This window comes from Podarcis bocagei (genome assembly GCF_964188305.1).
Source record: "Podarcis bocagei genome assembly, chromosome: 3".
Taxonomy (NCBI): Eukaryota; Metazoa; Chordata; class Lepidosauria; order Squamata; family Lacertidae; genus Podarcis; species Podarcis bocagei.
Window position 1 is genome coordinate 34,205,543 of NC_138127.1, and position 22,443 is coordinate 34,227,985.

The window sequence follows — 22,443 nt, forward strand, 5'->3', positions numbered from 1 at the left end:
TAGGGGGGCTAGAGGGGGGCTGAAGTTCCTTATTTATTATTATTTTTGAGCATTTATCTTTTCTATCATGATACCCAAGGGGACAAACATGTGGAGCCCAGGCAGTCACATATCCAGGCACTGACCAGACCTACTTAACTCATGTTAACTTTGTGTGCCTTCAGACTGTATCTTGGAATTATGTCCCTGTCTTTTGTGCTGCCCTGTAGTTACTATTTTTAGAAATCTGTAGGGTCTTTCAAATTAAGTTGGGGGAGTTAGTGGGTAGGACCTTTAGGATATAATTAAATCCCCTTACCTTTCCCTCAAAATTCCCTGATCAAAGAAGGTATAAGCAAATGAGCAGAATATCCTTTCTAAAGTTTTGGTCTGGTTATGATACCAATATCCCTGGAATGTAGCTGCACTCTACTCTGTTGGAAAGGGATCCCTACAAAAACTGCTTTCCTAGCAGATCTCTAGTTCAGGATTCTAGCATTTAATGGCATCAGAACAGTAATAGCAGAAGATTTTACTGTGATTTAAAGCAAACATAGGATATAGGTGCCAACTTCCTGTGGCCCTGGGTGCCCAAGCACCGACAGAATTCTGCATGAAGAGGCCGGACACCCACAAATTACGGTGTCAGGGCCATGCAAGCTACATGTACTGGAAGTCAAGGTGGGTGGCTTCCTTTGTGCTGTATTGTGCACCTCTGACTGGAGGAGCAGACCAGCAACTCACATTGCACAACTGGAAGCAACTTCAGATCCAAGCCAATGTCCTAAAACATTTGGTTCATTCACCCCTTCAAAAACAACAACAAGAGGCTACTCCTCCTCTTTGCATTCCTTGCCAGCCTGCCTACCCCCAATCCCACCCCATTGCTACTCACCTCCCTTTAGATCTCACCCAACACCCTTCCCCTATGCACAGTCACCCAGATCCCACAACCTCCCTTCTATTGCTGTGTTCCTCTAGATGCTTCCTGTATCATTACACCTGCCACACCACCACCAGGAAGAAGTCTGCATCTGCAGGCTTCCTTTTGGTGGTGGTAGTCTGGTGGCAGTGACAGGGGGAGAGTAGGAAGGCCTGTTTGGGCCACCTGTCTGCCTGCTCACTTGCTCCTACCACACATGCATTTGTCAGCATGATGACAAACAAGTGCAAATACAGTATATATAGAGAGAAAAAAAGCCCAACATTTTCTTCTTGCCTTATCATTTATAATGCAAACACATAATTATGTAATCTTCTTGGAGACACGTTATTAAGCAGACATTTGTTTTCTAAGACAACCTTGGCAATAAGTGCAGAGCCATTTGCATTTTATAATTGCTTCTGTTAGCAAACAACCCGTTCCTTGGTTGTAACATTATGTTGGCACTTAGAGGCCATTGACTAAGCAATTTGAGAAACCAAACCCACGTTAAACAATTTCCAATCTGTTTATTGTTAATATAACTGATTTGATGTGGTGTGGATTAACGCCTACATAGCACACATACAACTGCATGACAAAGAAGTGGATGCCATACTTTTAACACAGCGAGCCAGTGTGGTGCTGTGTGTTTGACAAGGAGAGCGGTGCTCAAATTTCTACACAGCCATGAAATGAAAGGGTTACCTTGGGTTAAAGGTAAAGGGACCCCTGACTGTTAAGTCCAGTCGTGGCCGACTCTGGAGTTGCAATGCTCATCTCACTTTATTGGCCGAGGGAGCCAGTGTACAGCTTCCGGGTCATGTGGCCAGCATGACTAAGCCGCTTCTTGCGAACCAGAGCAGTGCACAGAAACACCGTTTACCTTCTCGCCGGAGCAGTACCTATTTATCTATTTGCAGTTTGACGTGCTTTCAAACTGCTAGGTTGGCAGGAACAGGGACCGAACAACGGGAGGTCAGCCTGTCGCGGGGATTCGAACCACCAACCTTCTGATCGGCAAGCCTTAGGCTCTGTGGTTTAGACCACAGCACCACCCACATCCCTTACCTTGGGTTAGACATCCTCTAATAGTCAAGGCTACTTTGCAATGGAAACATGCCCAATGCTTTGAGCTCCTTGAAGGAGGACACAATAAAAGCATAATAATAGGTAAGATATCAGCAGTGGTTTGGTTTGTCAGGTGCTAGCATCCAGGCAGGTGAATCACTGTTGCTTACCAGGAATGAGAGGAGGAGGAACAAAGCAACAGGGAGGAGCTCAGCACCCGTGGAGCCAATCCAGCATTCCTATCAGTGTATTTGCACTGCCCTGATCTCCCTGTTATCCTCTTCCTCCCAGTAAGGAGTAGCAACCTAGTTTCCTAACTAGTGTAGCAGTTCAACCCCTCCTTGCAATCTGCTTTTCAAATATTGAAATCATGCTTTCTCAGCCTTAAAAAAGACCACAAAATCTACTAACCCACAGATTTTTTATTATTATTATTATCTAGCCTGCTAAGTCACATATAAGGATAGACAGGTATGTCAGTTCTGGTTTCTCTCAGCTTCTTATTTTACCAACAAGAATTAAACAGCATTTCAGTACCTATTTCTCAGAATATACATATTTTTGTATGCAGTTTTGGCTAAAACACACATTTGGGCAAGCCATGTCCCCTAGTATATGTTGGAAAAACATATATAATGCATTTTTGCAACTTGTTTTCAATAATATATGCACTTTTACACACACTTTCCCCTAAAATACACATTTACTTTTTGGTTGATGAACTGCATCAAAAAATTAGAAGAATTGCAAATTTCAAAGGATAGGCGAGTCTCTGTTTGCATACTTTTTGGGGAATTGCAAATTAAGAATACACTAAAATGCAAACTGAACTGAATTTCCCCCCTCATTCCTGCTTGTAGCCATATCTATGTTAGACAGTGGCACACTGGGCAGCCTAAAGGAGATTTTAAAAATTCTCATTCCCAATTACAAATGCTTCTCAGCTTGGTTGCCTCAGAGTAATTCTTTCTTGCTACGTGTGGGCAAGTGAGGGTTAGTACGAGACTAGGCTATAATAGCCTTTTATTCATGTAATATAGATTTACCCAGGCAGAAGTTCACATTTGGACACCTAGATTGAACTGTCCTGGGGAAAGAAGAGATGATCTGCTTTCTGTGCCCATTGAGTAGCATGTTAGAAACATACAGCAAAATATAGAGAGCAGATCCCAAGGCCCAAATTAACTTACACAGGAAGGGGGGGGGTCTGAGAAGCTGAGCAAACAGACGGTACTAAAGGCAAAGTTCTAGCCCTTGCTGACAAATTAAAACTTGAGAAATCCCCAAGTCCAAGTTGGTATCCATCTGAGAGCGCTTTAAGAACTCAAAGGGTAAATTGCCTTGATTCCCTGTCAGACAAAAGGGTGATGTAGTATATTAATGCTACAAAATAAATAAATAAATGTAAATATGGCTCTAAGATCAGCTTCCATACCAAAAGATTAGAAAGTGAGCAACATAAAGCAATTTAAAAGGAGGGATACAGATGGAATCTAGCAAATTAGAGGCCAGTTAGCTTACATTTGTTCCTGGAAAACTGACAAAAAGCATTTTCAAAGATAGAATTAGGAAGCATATAAAAGGTCTTGCTGAAGCAGAACCAGAATGGCTTCTTCAATGGTAAGTCATGTTTCATTAACCTTTCAGAGATCTTTGAGAGTATCAACAAGCATCTAGATAGAGGTGAGCCTGGTGACATTGTACTTGGACTTCCAAAAACCTTCAACAATGTTCCTCATCAAGGACGCTTGAGAAAGCTTAGCAGTCATGGAGTGAGAGGAAAGATCCTCTGATGGATCATTAACAGGTTAAGAAAAGGAAAGGAAAGAACAGTTCATTCTCCCAATGCAGAGATGTAAAAAGTGGGTTCCCCTGAGAATTAGTATTATGACCTGTGCTGTTAAACTTCTTCATAATTTATCTAGAATTGAGTAAGCAGTGGGATAATCACGTTTGCTGATAATACCAAATTATTCAAAACGATCTCTCCAAACTGGGTGAATGGGCAGTAAAATAGCAAATGCAGTGTAAACAACTGTAAAGTGATGAACATGGAGCGAAAAATCCTAATTTCACTTACGCTTGTGGAGTCTGAACTGATGATAGCTGACCAGGAATGAGACCTTAAGGTTGTAGTAGATGATTGATAATGATGATGTTGACACAGTTTGTGGCAGCTGTGAAATAAAGGCAAATTCCATGTTAGGGATCATTAGAAAAGGAATTGAAAATAAACTGCTGAGATCATAATGCAATTATACAAATCCATGTTGTGACCAAACTCTGGGAGCACGGTCTACTCATTGTCATTGGAATTCTGGGAGTTCCAGCTTTTGGTTTCTTGTCCTTATTAGTAAAAGGATATTGAAGAATGGAACTAGGGGGAGGGGGGAATGCAGCAAAGTCTGCTTGTCATTCATTTTATATTTCAGGAAAGTTATTTCTGAATAAGAATAATTATTTCATACTGCAGTTCAGAAAATCCATTCAATATATGTATGAGCAAGAGCATTGTTCCTAGTCAAGAGCATGAAGTCCTCTAAATCTTAGATTCTCAGGCATGAACTCAATGAATAACCTTAGGCTAGCTACTGTTTCTCCCATCTGTAACATGATGGTACTGTTAAAATCTTCTGAGATATAGTACATGAAGGGTTTTGAGCTATACAAATGCCAAGTATTGTTATTGTTCCCATTGTAACTTTCAGTACTGAACTAACTGCTTGCTCCGTAGTGTCTGATAAATAAACCAAATTGTATTCTTTTAAACCTCCTGGGGACTCACTTCAGCTTAATGTACTGTTTCCTGTCTCAGATGTGACTACATTCTCTGCAGCTGCAAAGAAAGAAGTTGCTTACTGTTGTTCTGAGAACAGAATTGGGTGTTACATTGTCTTACAGCAATCTCTTTAGCAGGTGTACCACAAACCAAGTTAAAAACATAAGTTACTGTCACTCTTGCACATACAGTAGTACATCATATGTGGGTGGTCCTTCTGCCTGGTTCCTTAGCGAGGCTTTTCCAATGGTGTGCAGAGTGACTCTTGATAAAGGCTTGATTGATAAAGAGTCAGTTCTCAACATAAAACGAGCAGAGATTCTATGAAGCTTCCTTGTTTTATATTACCAACCTAATCTATAACATACATGAGAAAACTCTATCATGGATTTAAGATACATTGACCCCTATTATATAGCATTGCAATTTAGTGTTCATAAATAGACTGCTGATATATGCTGTGAAATACCAATATTTTGCAGGCAGCATAGGAGCTTTTAACCCTAGCGCAAGATATGCTTCTCTGTTTACATTAGCGGCACAGAAAGAGCCAAGCATTAAAAAAATTATGTATGTGCAGAATTGCCCCTCTACCGGGCATTGCTTATACAGAGCTAAATATTGCTGAAGAGCTTCTTACGTGAAGTAGGATTTCCCAAGAAAGGTTTTTACATTTTTTTTACGTTTCTCAGCACGTTGTAGCATTACATTTCAAAAGAGAATGCCTCTGTCCAACACAGTCCATAAATGTCTATGAATTTCTCAACATCACTCCCCCAAATTAGCAAAATATTAAGCTCAGTAGTAGCACCATAAATTGTCACACTACACATCTAAAGATACAAAAGACTTTAACCTTTACAGGCGTATCTCATATTCTCTCAGTCTTGCTTTAAATGGGGATAAAACATGGCCCACTGGGTGAACTGGAATCTTTTCTTAGATGTGCACCTTGAAGCAGACAGAGAATTGGTTTTTTTTACACTGTTCTGTTATTTATTACTCTGCCACCACATACATCTAGCTATATTTTCATAATGGCTTTATGGTTGCCCTTGTGGAATGTGAAAGACTTTGGCACTTTCCTGAGAGAAAATACACTACCCATCATTAATGCAGCCAGGAGCACACTTGAGAATATGGAAGAACTTCAGAGAGGAAAAAAAAAAGGTTTAATCCAGAACCTAAGAAAACTGCCATAACCACCACATCGTCTTTTACTTGTTCAGTCTAATCTCCATCTTTTCTGGATTGACCTGCATGTATGGCCCTGGAAGCATTAGTGTCCTCATCACTCTGCTTTGTCAAGAGAGAGAGAAAAAAAAAGATGGGCTGTGTGTCTTCTACCCACTGATGCACCACAGCCCAAACTGTTTCATTATCTTCCCCCAGTGGCCTCACATACATGTTGAAAGGAGAGATGACAGAATGAAACCTTGTGGAATCCCGCATGAAAGAGAGACCACGGGGCAGGTGAGCAATTGCCCAGTATCATCCTCTGAGATCTCTCTGAGGGGGAAGAATGGAACTACACAAGTGCAGTCCCACCAACCCCAACCTAGATCTACAGGTGAGTCAGCTAAGGTCTTCAGTTGATCAAAAGTTGTCCAGCAGTGACAAATCCTTGTGCATCAGTCAGTAAGAGGATCTTACCAACTAATGGCATCAATTTAGCTGCCTTGCACTCTAATGTTGACATCAGAAAATGCCAGGTATATCCAAAGTTTCCTTGCCACAGCTCTCCTCCTCACATATAACACTGTTAGTAAAAGAAAGACAGAGACTGGAAACCGGCAGACCAGAAAATTAATGTACATAGTTCTCTAGGAATTGGTCTAGTATCTTCCAGTGGAGGAGATGTGGTGTCTTATTCTCCTTTGCAAAGCTTTGGCAGGGTGTAGGAAAAAGGGTCCTAAAACATTCTGGAATATCCAATGATAGCTTAGAATACGTCCCTGAAGGTCATGAGCCAATGATCCACAATCACATTAAAACACAACTAGAAAGTTATCTGAACTAGTCAGGAATCAATCTCCTGTTACATCTTCTTGGCAAAGATCATTGCAGCTTCCCCAGGTTGTCAACCATCTGCAGGCCTGAACATTGTGGCATTGCTGTAGGAAAACTATTTTGTTGTGGAGTTGGGTTTCTTCCATTAATATTATATGGATTAAGAGGGTAGTCAATTTTTTCAGTTACTTCGCCTCATAGTACAGTCAAATTTCAAGGGGATAAGAAAAACCTTAAGTGAAACAGTTGAAACGCCCAAAAGAGTATCAGCCCATATCTCATGAAGATTTGTTTGGTTCATTGTTAGTGCTGGAATAGAAAGTGACGTCTTTGATTGTTTAGAAATTTAGGATGGGTCCATCTACGCAACACATTCTTTGGCTCCCAGATATGCTCTTTCAGTGCTTCTAATTCCCACATTTGGTAAATCATTTAGAGAATCATCTGTCAGATCACCTGACATTATGAAAATGGGCATCAGTGTTCTAAAACATAAATCTAGCTGATACAGATACAGGAGTTATCAAACCTACTATATCCTACAAAGCAAAACTAATTTTTGGCACTTGCACGTGCCAAGTTTTTCCTTACATTCCATGCTTCACATCAGAGATGGTATATCTTCTATTTAAATATTGCCTTAGGGTCCATTTCTGCCTTTGGGTTTAAAGACCTAGACTGACAGCTCCAAACTCTCTCTCCCTATTAAATATCCTTGGGGAAATGGTATTTGGAAGTAGAAGCTGATTAGAAAGGAGGCTAAGGCCAGGACTGTACATCTATTCCCAGTCAACTTGAAAAAAAAGGAAGGAAGGAAGATGAAAAGCACTTTGATTGACGTGTCCTGGTAGATGTTAGAACATTGACCCATAACATCAGCTATAAGCTGCAGGATTACTGCCATTACTGTGTTAAGAAATTTTAACAAGGCTTCAAATAATATCTGACATGCAAGGCTGGAGGTAATGAACTTCTGAACAAATCCTGTAGATTCATACTAGATTTTGACAGTCAATTTTGTGTGAACTCCATCAAAGTAAAGAGGAGACAGATGTTAAACAGAGCAAACAATTGGAATATGTTTCTCTAAGAAAACCAGAGGGGGGAAAATAATAGCAGGCCAATTCAGAATTAAAGCAAGAGACAGAGAAGCACGGGAAATCCTTGCTAGATTCCCCCCTTTCATGTAATATCTACTAGGCAAGATATGTGTTTTGCTAATTTTCTTTGTAAGTGAATGTTGAACTAGAAATTCTACTTTATAATATAAGCAAAATGCACAAATATCTTAATGTTGTTTATCATATACAAGGCACAATAGAAATCATTGAGGTGGCATCTAACACTTGCAATAATAAATACAGTGGTACCTCGGGTTACAGACACTTCAGGTTACAGAATCTTCTAACCCAGAAATAGTACCTTGGGTTAAGAACTTTGCTTCAGGATGAGAACAGAAATTGCGTGCTGGTGGTGCGGCGGCAGTGGGAGGCCCCATTAGCTAAAGTGGTACCTCAGGTTAAGAACGGACCTCCAGAATGAATTAAGTTCTTAACCTGAGGTACCACTGTAGAATATAGTTGGTAAAGCACTTTAAATGATGGAAATGCAGCACTGGAGATGCACACTTACTGGTGGGAATGCCCAATCACAACTAATCACTGGAGGCAAAAAAAGGCATAGATATTTAATAATGATAATGCAAGGAAACAAAAATGGGATTAAAGTCAGTTTTTAAATTTAGAAGTATAAGGTATAAGCCCTCTAAAATACACACACACACACACACTACAAATATTATTAAATTTGTTGATTTGTGTATGTCCATATGATTCACTCTCCACTTTTTCAGCTGTAGCTATTAACCCATCAAGTGACTCGTGGAACGTGTGGATCAGATGCACACACAGTTTTGGTGCATGAAGTCACTTCTCTTCCCCATTCACTCAGCGTGAGAGACGTGTAAAAACCATTGTATGTGTGTATCAGCTAGGTGTGCATCAGCTCTCCTACATGTTCAAAAAGCCACTTGAAAGAATAAGATGATCCCTGCTGTGTGTACAGAGCTGCCATGACACTGCAACGAATAGGGAAGATTACGTTTCCCAGACAGTCGGGTGTGCCAGAAAATCTAGTTCATTGGGCAGCAACTTGAGTACATTGTAAAGGGAGGGAAAACAATGAAAACTTGACACCTAATCTATATGAATTGCCAACGCTCTTGGCTGGAATGGAATGAAGGACATGGAGTCAAGGGCTACGGAGTTGCAGGAACAAGTGAAAGGGAATAGTAACACGAGATGCGTAACTCTCCCATCAGTTTGACCGATGATCCTTCACCAATTGTAAAATGATTTATGTTACCCTACAGATGCTGGATTCGATACCTGGTAGCAGTCATTGCATTTGTGCTGTTAGACCTACCACGGCAAATGTCAAGATCCACCACCTTCCCCTTCTTTTAAATATTAGCCTTTTCTAGCTCAGCAGTCACCAGAGAAGTGGGAAGTGTGCTGGCCTTGGATCTAAAAGATCCAAGCTAAAGATCCAAGCTAGGATCAAACTGCTGTTGGGGGATGTTTCCCCTTGCATGCTCTCAGGCAAGAAGTGTAAGCAGTCGTCTCTTTTCCCTGATCTGCTCTGGCCCCTTCCTGCCCTTCCTTTTAAAGGACGCATGCCAGTACGTAAAGATACTCTGTTCCAGCACCAGACTGCCACAGCTCAGTGGTAGCATGCACAGCTCTGCTTTTTGCATGCACAAGGTCCCAGGTTCATTCTCCAGGTAGGACAGGGGGAAGACTCCCAGTCTCGAGAGGTGCTACCAGTCAGGTGCTACCAGTCTTTAATAACATAGATTTCTCCTTTTTCATAGAAGACACACTTGTTATGGCTACTGTTGCCTGTGTAGAGATGTTAAAGAATGACGGATAGAGGGAAACCACTTTCATTGTGTGTGTGTGTGTGGGGAGAGAGAGAGAGAGAGAGAGAGAGAGAGAGAGAGAGAGAGAGAGCTGAGCACCAGGCCAGCTGTGTGTGGGCTAAGGGCATGCATTGATATTGCTGATTAAAACTTTAGTGCGAGCTCCTTTATGCTGATTATAAATGAACGACTAACGCTTCATTTTACTGTAGCAATTTTAACATGCTAATGGCCAACGAATGTTAAAATTATCTGCTATCTGATTACATCTTGAGTGACTTTCAGGCAACATTTACTTTCTGGAAGCATAACAGGAAGCCAGTTGCTGTTTTATAGCACTTATCAAAATTCAATAAAGGTTGGTTTTCTTGTAACCTCATTGTAGTATAGAAGGGAAGTAAAGGGCAAAAGGTTATTTCATCTAGACTAAATGGAAGGGGGAGTATTGTACATATTCACCAAGCTCAAGTTACAGACAGATTTCTGATGCTCCACCTGCCAACCTTTCGGAGTTATTCTAACAATAATGCAGTTTGAAAGGCAAATTGAAGTTGTCAAAAAAGATTCAATTACATTGTTAGACATCTTCTCCAAAAATAGTCTTAAGTTGCCTGTCTCATAAAATATTTCAGAAAATATATTCTCATTCTCTATGCTTCTGTACTGAATATTAACCATAATGTGGTGGGGTTTTTTTAATAAAAAAATAAATTTCATTCTGTAGATAGGCAAAATCAGTTAATGGAAGGTAATGGAGGCTCCGCTTTGTAATCTTCAGCTTGTGGCTTTCGATCTATGAAACAATTTGCCGTTTTTTTTTGTTTTTAAGATAATACCCCATTGCCAAAACTCTGTGTATAACATTGTTGGCACTAATTCACCTAAGGATCCAGCTATATCTCTATAATGATCATTATCTAAGAAATATGTAGTTTCCTAAGAGTAATAGATCAGTAGCTAGTTTGTCGTTGTCTATATAATTGTACAAAGAAGCTATTTCCATAATAGCTTCTTTGTATAATTATATACTTATTCCATGCAATCTTAAACATGTCTTCTCAGAAGTAAGATCTGCTGAATTCAGTGGGATCCGTGCCTGGATTAGGGTTGAAGTCTCATATAGTTACTTTAGGATGTTCTTATTTGAGACCTTCCAAGTCCAAGCTCCAGTGTTCAGGTGGAATACTGCACCGGTGTCACTTTCTTCCATCAAGCAGGCACCACCTTCACAGTCCATCATATTCAAAACTTCCTGTGACATGGAACACAATGGGGAAGTGCGGGCGAAGCACTTGGACAGTTTCAAGTGTTCATGCACATGAAACTACCTGGCTGCATGTGGGGTTGGGACGCAAATGTTAACATTTGCTCCGAAGAAAGTGGGTTTATTCTATGGCTTTTGTTGCCACATGACTAAGTATATAACAAAATATACTTCAACATGCTATATATTTATGATCTAGTACTGTAGATGAAGCTTGGATTTTGTAAGCATAGATCTCTGCCTCTTCTGGTTACCGCTGGAAATGTCTCTTCTCCAAAATCCAAACATTCCTTCCCACATGTAGCTTGGCTTGTTCTGTTCTGGAACGCTGCTCTACTATGAATTAAACTTTATACCCCACATTTTGACTTCTAGACTTTTCCAGCAGCCTGTATGTCATCTTCAATGGTGTTTTTGCCAAATTTCAGTAGAGGCTTGCCTACTACTTTGCAAATTAATTTGGTTTAGATTGCATAACTGAGACAACTGTGAATTGATAATTTGTGGATTTTTTGGTTCTCATGTTCTTTTAAATGAATATTGCAGGATTAATATTAGGTAATTTGGTTTTATAATCATAACCGAGTCTCTATCTGGATGGGTGTGTGGCTAGGATTCTCTGGCAGAGTTTCCTCTTCCTAGGACCAAACTAGATGTTTGTAAGGGCTCACTTCCACTGGTCCTGGGAAAACCTGCTCTTTACTGCTGAATCAGAGCAAACGACAATGGTTTTGCTCCAATTCAGTGGTAAAGAGTGGGTTTTCCCAGGGAAATTGGCTGGGGAAATGGAAAACCTCTCAAACCTGTGCCTAGAAAGCATGGGACAACTGGAAAACTGCTTGGGCCGACGCTTTCTGGGTGCGGCTCAAGTGAAGTGTGGATAAGCTCAAAGTGTGCGCGAATGTTTGAATGTTCAAACGCTGCCATAGGGAAACTGAACTGGCTCAGAGAAACAGCTCTGGGGGAAGGCATGTTTAAACTTTTCCTCCTATGCTGTTTCTTAGTGGAGCTGTCACTTCTGCACTCAACCCATTATTGCCCTGATGAAGAAAACATATAGGCACCATACAGTTACCTACATGCTGTCTTCTGCAGGTAAACATTGCGGCCTCCAATAGATCTACATCAAAACTAGCATGAGGGAAGGACCACACTACCCTCTTATTCTGGACTCAAGCCTCCTGATCTCTCAGAATATTCTCTAGTTTGCCAGAGCAGTTTCCTGCTTGCATGGGGTCAGGTCATGGGTCATGTCACTCGCCTCAGGGTCTCTCTCAAGATATGCATCTCACAAGAGCTGGGGAAGATAAGGGTAGAACTGCATGATACCAGTCACTTCATGACAATCATGATTTTATTTGTCAAATTAAAGGAAGTTACTTATAATCACCCCCTGGCCAGCTCAAAAGTATGGTAAGTATAACAACAACAACAACTGCCCACCTATGATAATTTCATCAAAATCTTCCTGCCCTTTGGTAATTTTAGAATGTAGTTTCTTTTCTCATTAATTGATGGAGAATAGTTGAAAGGAAGAAATTTTTGGCAGAGGACTAAAGTATGGTATAAGATTCTTCAGAGCACTGGGCTGTGCTAATGTATTATAAACCTGCTTGTCTGACAATAGGATTGAGTGTATAATGAGAACATGGAGGTTCATACCCTTCAGCCCCAACAAAAGGGACCACTTCAAGCATTACAGGTTTTTCAGGTGGCATTCGTAAGGTAACTCCAGGTGGTGTACACCTGAAAAATGTAAAGGATGAGTGTGTCAAGCACATATATTTTTCACTTTGCTTGTCATGGGCTGTGATGAGCTGCAGGTCCCTCAGTCCCTTTGCTCAGTGTGTGCCTAATGTGTGGAGGGATCTTGGACAGAATAGAGTTAACTGCTCATGTCATCTTGTACTTAGAGCTCTAGGTCAGTAGTTTGGGATACAGAAATAGGGAAAATATATAATTGTTACTGCTCTGCAATGAGGCTTCCAGCAACACACAACAGATATGAACTGTCTGACATAGGTGTGTCTTATTGCTTCCTTCTCAGTCTTAAGTTGACTCACTTCCTTTATAAACAAATACCTTAGTATTTTAAATCAAATTAATTCAGCACAAAATACTGTTGCATATTGTAATTAATTTGGCTTTTACAAGTGTGATGACCATCTCCTGCACCACTGCATCTATGTTCAACTGTAATTTCTTGTTACTATTGTTTACTATGAACTTAGCACCACTTGACATGGAATTAACATTGTGACTTAGAAATTGATTAAGAATAAATGGATATTATTTTGGAAACGCAAAACAGCATAATTTGAAGGCATTTCTCAAAGAGCAAATGAGGCTAACCTGTATGCTCATTGCTTCGTGATTCTTGCAATATCAGATGATGAGTTGCTTTCACTGCGGGGTATGAGGGGCAGACCGAGAGATCACTTGTACATTTCAAACACAATATTTTAAATAAAATAATTCAGCTGTGATTCATTCAGTCATCACATCATTAAGTCATCAAGTGAGCCACATGCATGTATGAATGATCTATTCTGACATAACTTTTTTTTTAATGCAGTGTTAATCATTAGACACTACTTTCAAAAGAAAGGGTTTTCAGTAAGCCAGAACAGCTTGACATGTATGAGACACATATTTAAAAGATGACAATTTTGTTATGAGATTATGGCAGCAGCATAGAATCTTTTGTGAACCGACAAAACCATATTAGCCAAGATTCTCGGTGATACGGCCAGATTTTTTTCACTGTGGTCCATAGACTTGGGTTGTTAATGGAACGGAGAAGCCTATATTGCCAAGCCATGGACAAACATGGGTGGCCCAAACTTCAGCTAAAAATAAGAATAATGGGCATGCTTTACAAGGTTTGTGGAAATTAATGGGGAGAGACACCTTTCTACTATTCCTCTCTCATTCATATGGTAAAAAGTCCTGAAGCACATTTTAATTTTGATATTGAAGTATCAATGCATTAATAATAATAACAACAATAATAATAATTCTTACTTTCTTTCCACATTTTTTTTTGTTCTTTTGCAAACTTCCCCTGTAGAGGTCCTTCTGTAGTGCCATGGTGGAGGAGCTGAGGATGTCTCTGAAGTGTCAACGTCGGTTAAAACACAAACCACAGGCTCCTGTTATTGTGAAAACAGAAGAAGTTATCAACATGCACACATTTAATGACAGAAGGTTGCCAGGTAAAGAAACCATGGCATAGAGCTGGGAGGCCAAGCAACCCCAAGCACAAACTGATGTCTTTCCCCCTTCCCCTTTTTATTTTTCCCCCCAAACCAACTTTTGCGAGAATGTTTCCTGTGGAAATATGCAAGCTGTTCAAAAATAAAATGAGTTACCTCATGCCGCTGTGTCTATGAACTAGAGACTCTGTGATCTAAGCAGGTGCAAAGGCCAGACTCGAATCACAAGCGTCACGGATCAACCAAGTTTATAAGGGGAGGGGAGGGGTGGGGGTGGGCATTCCACCATTTGTCATGAGTTCCACCATTCCTTAATGAACGAAAGGTTCTATTTGTTTTATGGCTGGCTACGAACACAGCCGCAGTGAGAACTAGCAGGCTCCTTTTGAAGTTCATCCGTCGCCAGGGGCTGGAGAAGGAATGAACAGCTAAAGAAACTAACTACCGGAGGAGTCTGTGAAAAATAGTAACTCAGCACTCTAGCGGGGAGAAAAAGAGGCTGCTGTGTACTGCCAAGCACCGAAGATCTTATATTTGCTGGCCAATGTCTACATGATGTTGTTCCAGCTAGCTGATACGAGCTTATTCAGTGGGAAAATCAATGCAACGAAAATGGAAACCTGGTAATAGAAGAATGGACGATGATGCTTGACCTGTCTCTTGTGTCACTGACCTGAATAAAAACAAACTCTTAAGTCAAGCAGTAGAAAATTAAATATTTCACCCATACTGGAACTCTGTTGTGAGAGAACCCAAAGAAGGTGGGCTGTGCTTCAGATGATACACAAAGTTTCCCCCAGTTAAAAGGAAAGATGTATCTTATGATGCTTGTCTCTGAGCAATTTCTTCATTGTCTAACTGTGAAGCAAAGACACAATGGAGGCGTGGGGTTTTCTTTCCCCCTTTCTTTTTTTAAATGCCTGAGAGGGTTTGGAAAACTCGTGTTCCTGCTTCGAATTGCACTCACTGGAGCCTGTGGAATTCTCGCTACTGGTGGAAATAGGATGGGTTGTCTAAAAATTAAAAAAGAAAAAGGACAGAATGTGGAGGACTTTGAAATGGACTGCATTTCTCAATACAGTCAACAGTGTTCAAATGAGCAAAACCCTTGAACAATTTTTTCCCTCCCCCCAGAAAAGCAAGGGGGAAAAAATGTTCAGGTTTATTTGTGGAAATGCAAGATTTCTATGAAAATAGTTTTTGTATGGAAATTTTTTGTAATACTTTTTAAATCAACAATCTCAAGAACCTGCGTTCCAGTCAGGGGTGTGGTGCCAAGAGTGACTGGTAGTGCGTTCGCACCACCAACGTTTGGTGAAAACTATTTTTATCAAGGTAAAAAAATAAAAGGGGGAATCTTAGAAGAGAACTATTTTCAAGTTAGATAATATAAAATCTAGGTGCACTACCAATACCGCTTACTATACCACACCCCTGGTTTCCACTAGCCTGATAACATACTGTCATGAACTGATGTGTGTAAATGATGAAAGACACAGACCTCTTGACCACATTGTGATAACAGTTGAAGTGCACACAGTTTGCTGTTTGAATCCAATGCACAACATTAAAAAAACAAAAACAAATCACACACACATTTAAAAAAAATTGTCAGTTTTTAGTTGTTTTCTGGGTAGGGTGGCTTGGGAATGCTGTGTGATTTGAGCAATGTGTGTGCAGTGCCATCAAAACTGGTACTTGTATTAGAATCTTGTTCTGCCAACACTCACTTATTTCCCATCTTTATTATAAGCAAGAATGTTAGCATCCAAAAAAGTGTGTTCAGGATTGGGGCCTAGCTACCGCACAATGCTTTTGCTACTCTTCCTTTAAACAATTGGGTATTAGACCTCTGGGAATGAATACCAGTTGCACAATGTGTCCTGCGCAACTTTTGTTAATTTCAGTAAGACATACACAGGAGAAGCACCTGATGATTACCCCCATGGCCCTTTTTTTTTTGAGGGGGGAGTGGAGTTACACCTATGATAATGACATTTAAAGACACACAGATGTTTCAGCTGCCCTTACGGTGCTCAGTCAAATGTGATACCATCCTAATAATTTTAACTTAGTCTTATTGTAAATTTGTATCCTGAAAATAAAATGTATAATGTTGAGATATGTAGGGACACTTGCCTACACCCACAGTTTATAAATATAGCTTTTTATTCCAGAAAAAATATCATTTCTCTCTTTTTTTCTTTTTTAAATAAACAGAATCCAAACACTGTTTTGTATAAACAATGAGTCATCTGTGGATAGCAGAAATATTTGTGGATTCAAGGCACAGTTGGCATTCAAAAGCCTTCTCTGTTAAAATGTTTCACGTTACCATTGCAAGGGGCACATGCCCCCAAACAAACCAGCCTCCAGAAATGAATGAGAACAATCTTGGTGCCTCCCCTTTCCAGCTGTTCCTTGTGTGGGCATGAGAGGACTTGCATGAGCAAAAGCTCCGTTGCCCTCAAGGTACACATTCACTTCAAGTGAAAGGCAGGTAAGGCATAAGTCCATTGACACAAATGAGGAGGTCTGAGGTTGTAGATTTGGATCAGAGCCATGGATATATTTTCAGATCACTTACTTGTGGTCCGACTGTCAGTTCTAGGAGGATAGCTTCAACAGAGAAATGCTTAAAAGATTGCCACATTGGGCATTTATCGTCTTTCAGGAGTCTGCCAATGCTCCCAGACGGAGCCCATATAAGACCTGGATCAGGTCAAAGAGCTTCTCCCCATGAATGAACTCTGCAATGACTGGTGTGTGCGCCTTTTTTCTTCTTCATTGCTTGAGGAGGCACATCCACATCATTTTGTGTCCTTGTATCTTTTTCTGCTCTTTTAGATGTAGTGGCCATTTTGTAATGCCACACAACCCACAGCAGCCATTTTGTGTTATGCCAAACCTCCATGGAGCCCATTTTGGGACTAGTGTCTGTGACACTTTCTCAAAAGTCCAGGGGCACCCATTGGCCCCAAACATTGACAATCCTTGATCTAGTTCAGTGTTTCCCAACCTTTTTTGGGCAAAGGCACACTTGTTTGATGAAAAAAATCTCGCGGCACACCACCATTACAGCCCCGTGACGTCAGCGCGCAGCGTCACGCCAGGAGGGACACACGAAAGTGAAAGTTTTCAAATTTTTTCCCTCCCCCTTGCCGGGGAACCTCCAAGCTTTGGGGGTGGGGGGGGGAGGAGGCAGCAAAGCGAGGGACTGAGGGACGGCGGCAGCTGAGGCGGCGGCGGCTGTTGTGGTGGTGGCGGCGATAGCGGGCGGAGGAGGGGGCGGCGGCGGGGCCGAGGTGGCCGGCGGCGGCGGGGGAGGCGGCGGCGGGTGGAGCAGGAGGGCGGCCGAGGCCGGTGAGGGAGTAGGGTTGCCCGGGGCTTGAGGAGCCGTCGCCGGGAGTTGCTGCTGCTGTTGTTGCTGCTGCTGCCCGGACATGCCGGCCTCCTCCTCGTCCGCTGTCTCGCGCTCCTCCCTTTTGCACGCGCTGCCCCGCCGCCGCCCCATTGGCTGGGTCCTGTCAGCTGATCCTGTGTGTGTGTGAGGGGAGAATGGAGAGAGAAACCTCGGCACCACCACCGCGGAGCCGCCCCCGGCTCGACGCGGATCCTCGCCGCCGCCGCCTCTCACCGCCCGACTCGCCCGCTCTCTCCCACGGCACACCAGCCAACGTCTCACGGCACACTTGTGTGCCGCGGAACACCGGTTGGGAAACACTGATCTAGTTTATAATCCCCAGATTAGTGCAGCAGAACACTGTGTCATTATAAATGTATGGAACTGCCACAGAACCAACACGGTCTCAACAATATCCTGCACGTTTGGCCTGTTTTATCATGGTCAAACCAGAACTAATATTTCCTATGTCTCAATTATCCTTTGCATGGTCAATAGTAGGGCTGGAATGCAATATATTGCTAAGTAATTTGTTTTTCAGTGCAAACATTTATGCTTGACCAACATAAAAATCTCTGCTCCCCATATGTTCTGTTGTGGGTTTTCCTGACCCTCTAGAGTAGATCTGGAAGAGGTGAAGTGATACCCAGGGTGAAGGGATTGCACCAGCTGGAGTTTGTTGAATCCAGCCCTACATTAGACTACATTTCCCATATGAAACTGATATGGGGAGCTTCACCTTTTGCCACAAGAAGCGACAAGAAACAAATGTGTCTTGGTCGCAATTCCTGTCCTATCTCGCCAGTCCATAAAAAGTTGTGCTGAAATCCCACTGACATCAGTGTGATTTAAATTAGTCATGATTTACCTGTGCCAGTGCTTTCAATTGGACTTGAGCCCACCTAACTTTTTATGGACTGCATCCTAAGTACTTAGCTTTGCAGTCACTAAGATGATTAGAAAGACTTTAAGAGAGTGTGCAGTAAATCTTCACTACCCTTGTCCCGGTCTCCCCCTTGCAGAGTATGTTTACTAGGATACCACTGTACCGTATTCCATTTTGGATTTGTTTTTGACATCAGCACCGCAGCCCAGGTCAGAAACTGGCTCAGTATAACAATCAGTACAATCCTGCACTACACGTTTAGGGAAGTTTTTAATGTTTAATGCTGTATTGTGTTTTTAATATTCAGTTGGGAGCCGCCCAGAGTGGCTGGGGAAACCAAGCCAGATGGGCGGGGTATAAATAATAAATTATTATTATTAATTATTATTATTTAATTACTATGCCCATCAGCTCATAGAACTGAGCTGTAATCTAGTTGAAATGCAGCTATCATATCACATTGCTCTGCTACCACATATGATGTAACAATATGGATATTTCACTTATGCTGACTCTATTAACTCTGGGACTTGGGCCTATGGAACTTCGTCTCACAACGCCTACTGAAATTTTCAGCTAGTCCTTTCAGTTAGGGAATCTAACATTAACTATAAACCTTTTAACTGCTGCCACTGAAATAAACCCTTTATACCTTATGGGGACCAGCTGCCTCATTCCTATGGTTTAGGTATGGCACTGACATCATCCCGAGAGACAGGCTTATAAAATGAACAACGTTCATATGTTTATTAAGATAATTGTTTCCGTAAGGGAATACAGTGGTACCTTGGGTTACATATGCTTCAGGTTACATACGCTTCATGTTACAGACTCCACTAACCCAGAAATATTACCTCGGGTTAAGAACTTTGCTTCAGGATGAGAACAGAAATCGTGCAGCGGTGGCGCAGCGGCAGCAGGAGGCCCCATTGGCTAAAGTGGTGCTTCAGGTTAAGAACAGACCTCCAGAACAAATCAAGTTCTTAACCTGAGATGCCACTGTAAAGTATTTCAGGTGGTGGGCAGGAAAAGATTTCTTCAATGTATAGTTCTTAGTTAAACAGGTTTAAATGTGCTTAGTTACAATTGATAAGATTCAGGAGAATGCTCCCTTCAGCCAAATAAGCATTCAACACCTTTCCACATTTCCCCTTTCCCTAGCACCAAGCTGATCATAACCAGAAACAGATGCTGCACAATCTTCCTGCTGTCTCTGGCTTCTAAGGTGGTGCAGATATTTCAAGGGCTGCTTAATAAAGTACTCCCTGTGGTCAGGCCTCTACTTGAAGCTCTATGGTGCCTGCTCTGCTTGAAGCTCCACCACAACAAGCCCACCTTTCTTTCCTCAGAACATGGAGGGAACTGCCTTACACCAAGACAGACCAATGGAGCATCCGACTCAATATAAAGAACAAGAAATTTCACCATGAGGTCCAAGGGTGGGTTACAACAATTTAGAAATATAATATTCAAAGCAGTTAAAGCATCTGGTAGTAGCTTTCCAGGGCTTCAGTCAAGGACTTTTTCTCAGTCCTGCTTGAAGAGTCCATGGATGGTACCTGAGATCTTCTGCATGTAAACAATTTGCTCTACCATGTAGCTATGTGGTTTCCCCTAATGGGCACCAGCATCAGTCCTCAGATTCTCTCCCAGAATGCCCTCTCAGACTCAAGCTGTCTCCAACTGGTTCCCCCCCTCCTTTCCTCTCTTACTGCGAATGCTTATACAGTGGTACCTCAGGTTACATACGCTACAGGTTACAGACCCTGCTAACCCAGAAATAGTGCTTCAGGTTAAGAACTTTGCTTCAGGATGAGAACAGAAATTGTGCTCCTGCGGTGCAGTAGCAGCAGCAAGCCCCATTAGCTAAAGTGGTGCTTCAGGTTAAGAACAGTTTCAGGTTAAGAACAGACCTCCAGAACGAATTAAGTACTTAACCCGAGGTACCACTGTACACCTGTCAGTGACTACTCTGGACTTATTTTGGTGACTAACCAAAATAGAGACCTTCTAACCACCAATAAAACTGGTTGACTCCTTCACCTATCTAGTTGTATTATAGTACCCATTCTGGCCCACATATAAACAAAGGTATCTTCTCACATTATCAACTTGAAGGCCGCCCCCAACCCAAGTAACTGTTACAAAGGCAGCCACGGCTATCTTCTCAATGCAAAGTAGCAGAACAGAGTTCTGGCCTACTTGGTTACATTACAACCTTTCATGTGGCGTATAAGTATTACAAAACCTAACCAAACATATACAAAATTCCACGTCATTCCATATTACAATATGAAACTAGGCCACGTCAATGTGTTGTCAAAGGCTTGGGGAGCAGGGAGTTGTTAAAAATAGTTGACAACCCTATTTTGCATTTATACAATGAATTTGTCTAATGAATAGAACAACACTGCCAAGGAACTGTTTATCACTATCATATTTGGGTTAAATTATGTGTGATCATCTAGCATTGTACATTTGTTATAGGACGCTCAAGCATATTTATCTACTACCGCAATGCAACAGTCATAGCCATAAATTTCGCTAGGAATAATATATAAAACCCCATTTGAAAGTCAGGCTGTTATTGGTGAGAATCTTAGTTCTGTCATTGTTTCCTTGCTGGGCATGACGACATACACTGGGTCAAACACAACTTTGTCCGAAATTGCATTTATACATGCAAAGAGGAATGCCTAAATTTCTTCTTGTAACTTTATGTTGCTCAACCTTTTAACTTTTAAGTTGTTTTAATTTTTATGTTACTTTGTTGATCAAGTTAACTAACATATTTATCTTAAGAAATTTTTTCCCATAGGTGTCTTGTTGGCTACCATGAGAACTGAAAGCTGGACAAGATGGTTCCATTGGTCTCATCAAGCAGACTCTCCTTATGTTCTTATGTTGGCTAAGGACCCAAAGTGTCACACTGTGTAATGAATACAGTATTTGTGCCCTCATGCCATTTGAGTGACACTCAGTGATAATCATTACACATGTTAGCAGAGGAAGAAGATATCTTCAAGGTCACTTTAGAAACAAAGCCTTGTAAGGAACTGCAAGCCAATCCTCAAGAGATATAGACAAGCAGGTACCAATATGGAGATAAACTTTTTAAAAAGTAAACTGGAGAGTTTAATTGGGCCTGTGACAGTACAATGGAATTTGCATTTGTTATACAATTGGAGAGGTTTGTGTACACAACTACAGAGGGGTGGAAACAGATGGTGCAACAATAATTAAATGTCCTTTTTAATCAGTATGCTTCTGATTCACTTGCCTATCCCCCAAACAGAGAATATGTCCTGGTTTGTACAGGTCCATTGACATTTTATGGGGGGGGGGAATGATACATTATGGTGCCTTTGAGGGGGCAAACCTTGTTTGTTTACAAATGCAGAGCATAGCAGAAACCAATATAGTATAGCTATTTGCCCAAAGCAGAATCAGTACCTGCTCCAGAGACCTATAACCCAATATCACATGAGGGTGTTTTGAGATCCAAGCCTCTGTTTCCACCATCCAGGAATGTCATTTCAAACATTTCCCCAGGAAATACAGTGTGGCTCCAGTCTTTGATTTCTAGGAATGACTTTCACATGATTTGAAAGGGTGAAGAGTTTCTTAGTTTCTTAGGACATTAAACTGCCTTGGATTTTCTGGAATTGTTCTGTTGTCTGAGCAGTGAAGATTTGACTTCCTTTTCAAAAACGGAACCAGACAATTAAAATTGTCTCCTTTTACAACAACAACAACAACAAAAGCTTAAAATGAAATTTGATTTTAATTTAAACCTGTCAGAGCCTACACATAATTTCTTAAAATTGGATTATGGCTACACCGCCATCAACCCGAACCAGCAAGCACTGACTTAGGCTAATGGGTGTTGTTCTCCAAAAAGAATCCAGAGGGCATGTAGCTTGCAACGGGCAAATTAATTACATCTCTATGGAAGAGAGACTAGCATGGAGGAAAGTTTCTGATGATATGCAAT

General features: G+C 41.3%; 1 protein-coding gene across 2 annotated transcripts in view; it reads left to right on the plus strand.

Annotated features, from left to right (window-relative positions):
* GRIK2 (glutamate ionotropic receptor kainate type subunit 2) overlaps positions 1–16,393 on the plus strand; it is a 440,535-nt gene extending 424,142 nt beyond the window's left edge. Inside the window, exons 17-18 of one of the 2 annotated variants that reach the window (XM_081186549.1) lie at positions 6,144–6,321; positions 14,016–14,140. In XM_081186549.1, coding sequence (XP_081042675.1) covers positions 6,144–6,321; positions 14,016–14,029 — 192 coding nt within the window. In that variant the 3' untranslated portion in view covers positions 14,030–14,140. Of the gene's footprint in view, positions 1–6,143; positions 6,322–14,015 lie in introns of both variants that reach the window. The other variant, XM_081186550.1, reaches the window with a different exon arrangement.
* The last annotated feature ends 6,050 nt before the right edge of the window (positions 16,394–22,443 follow it).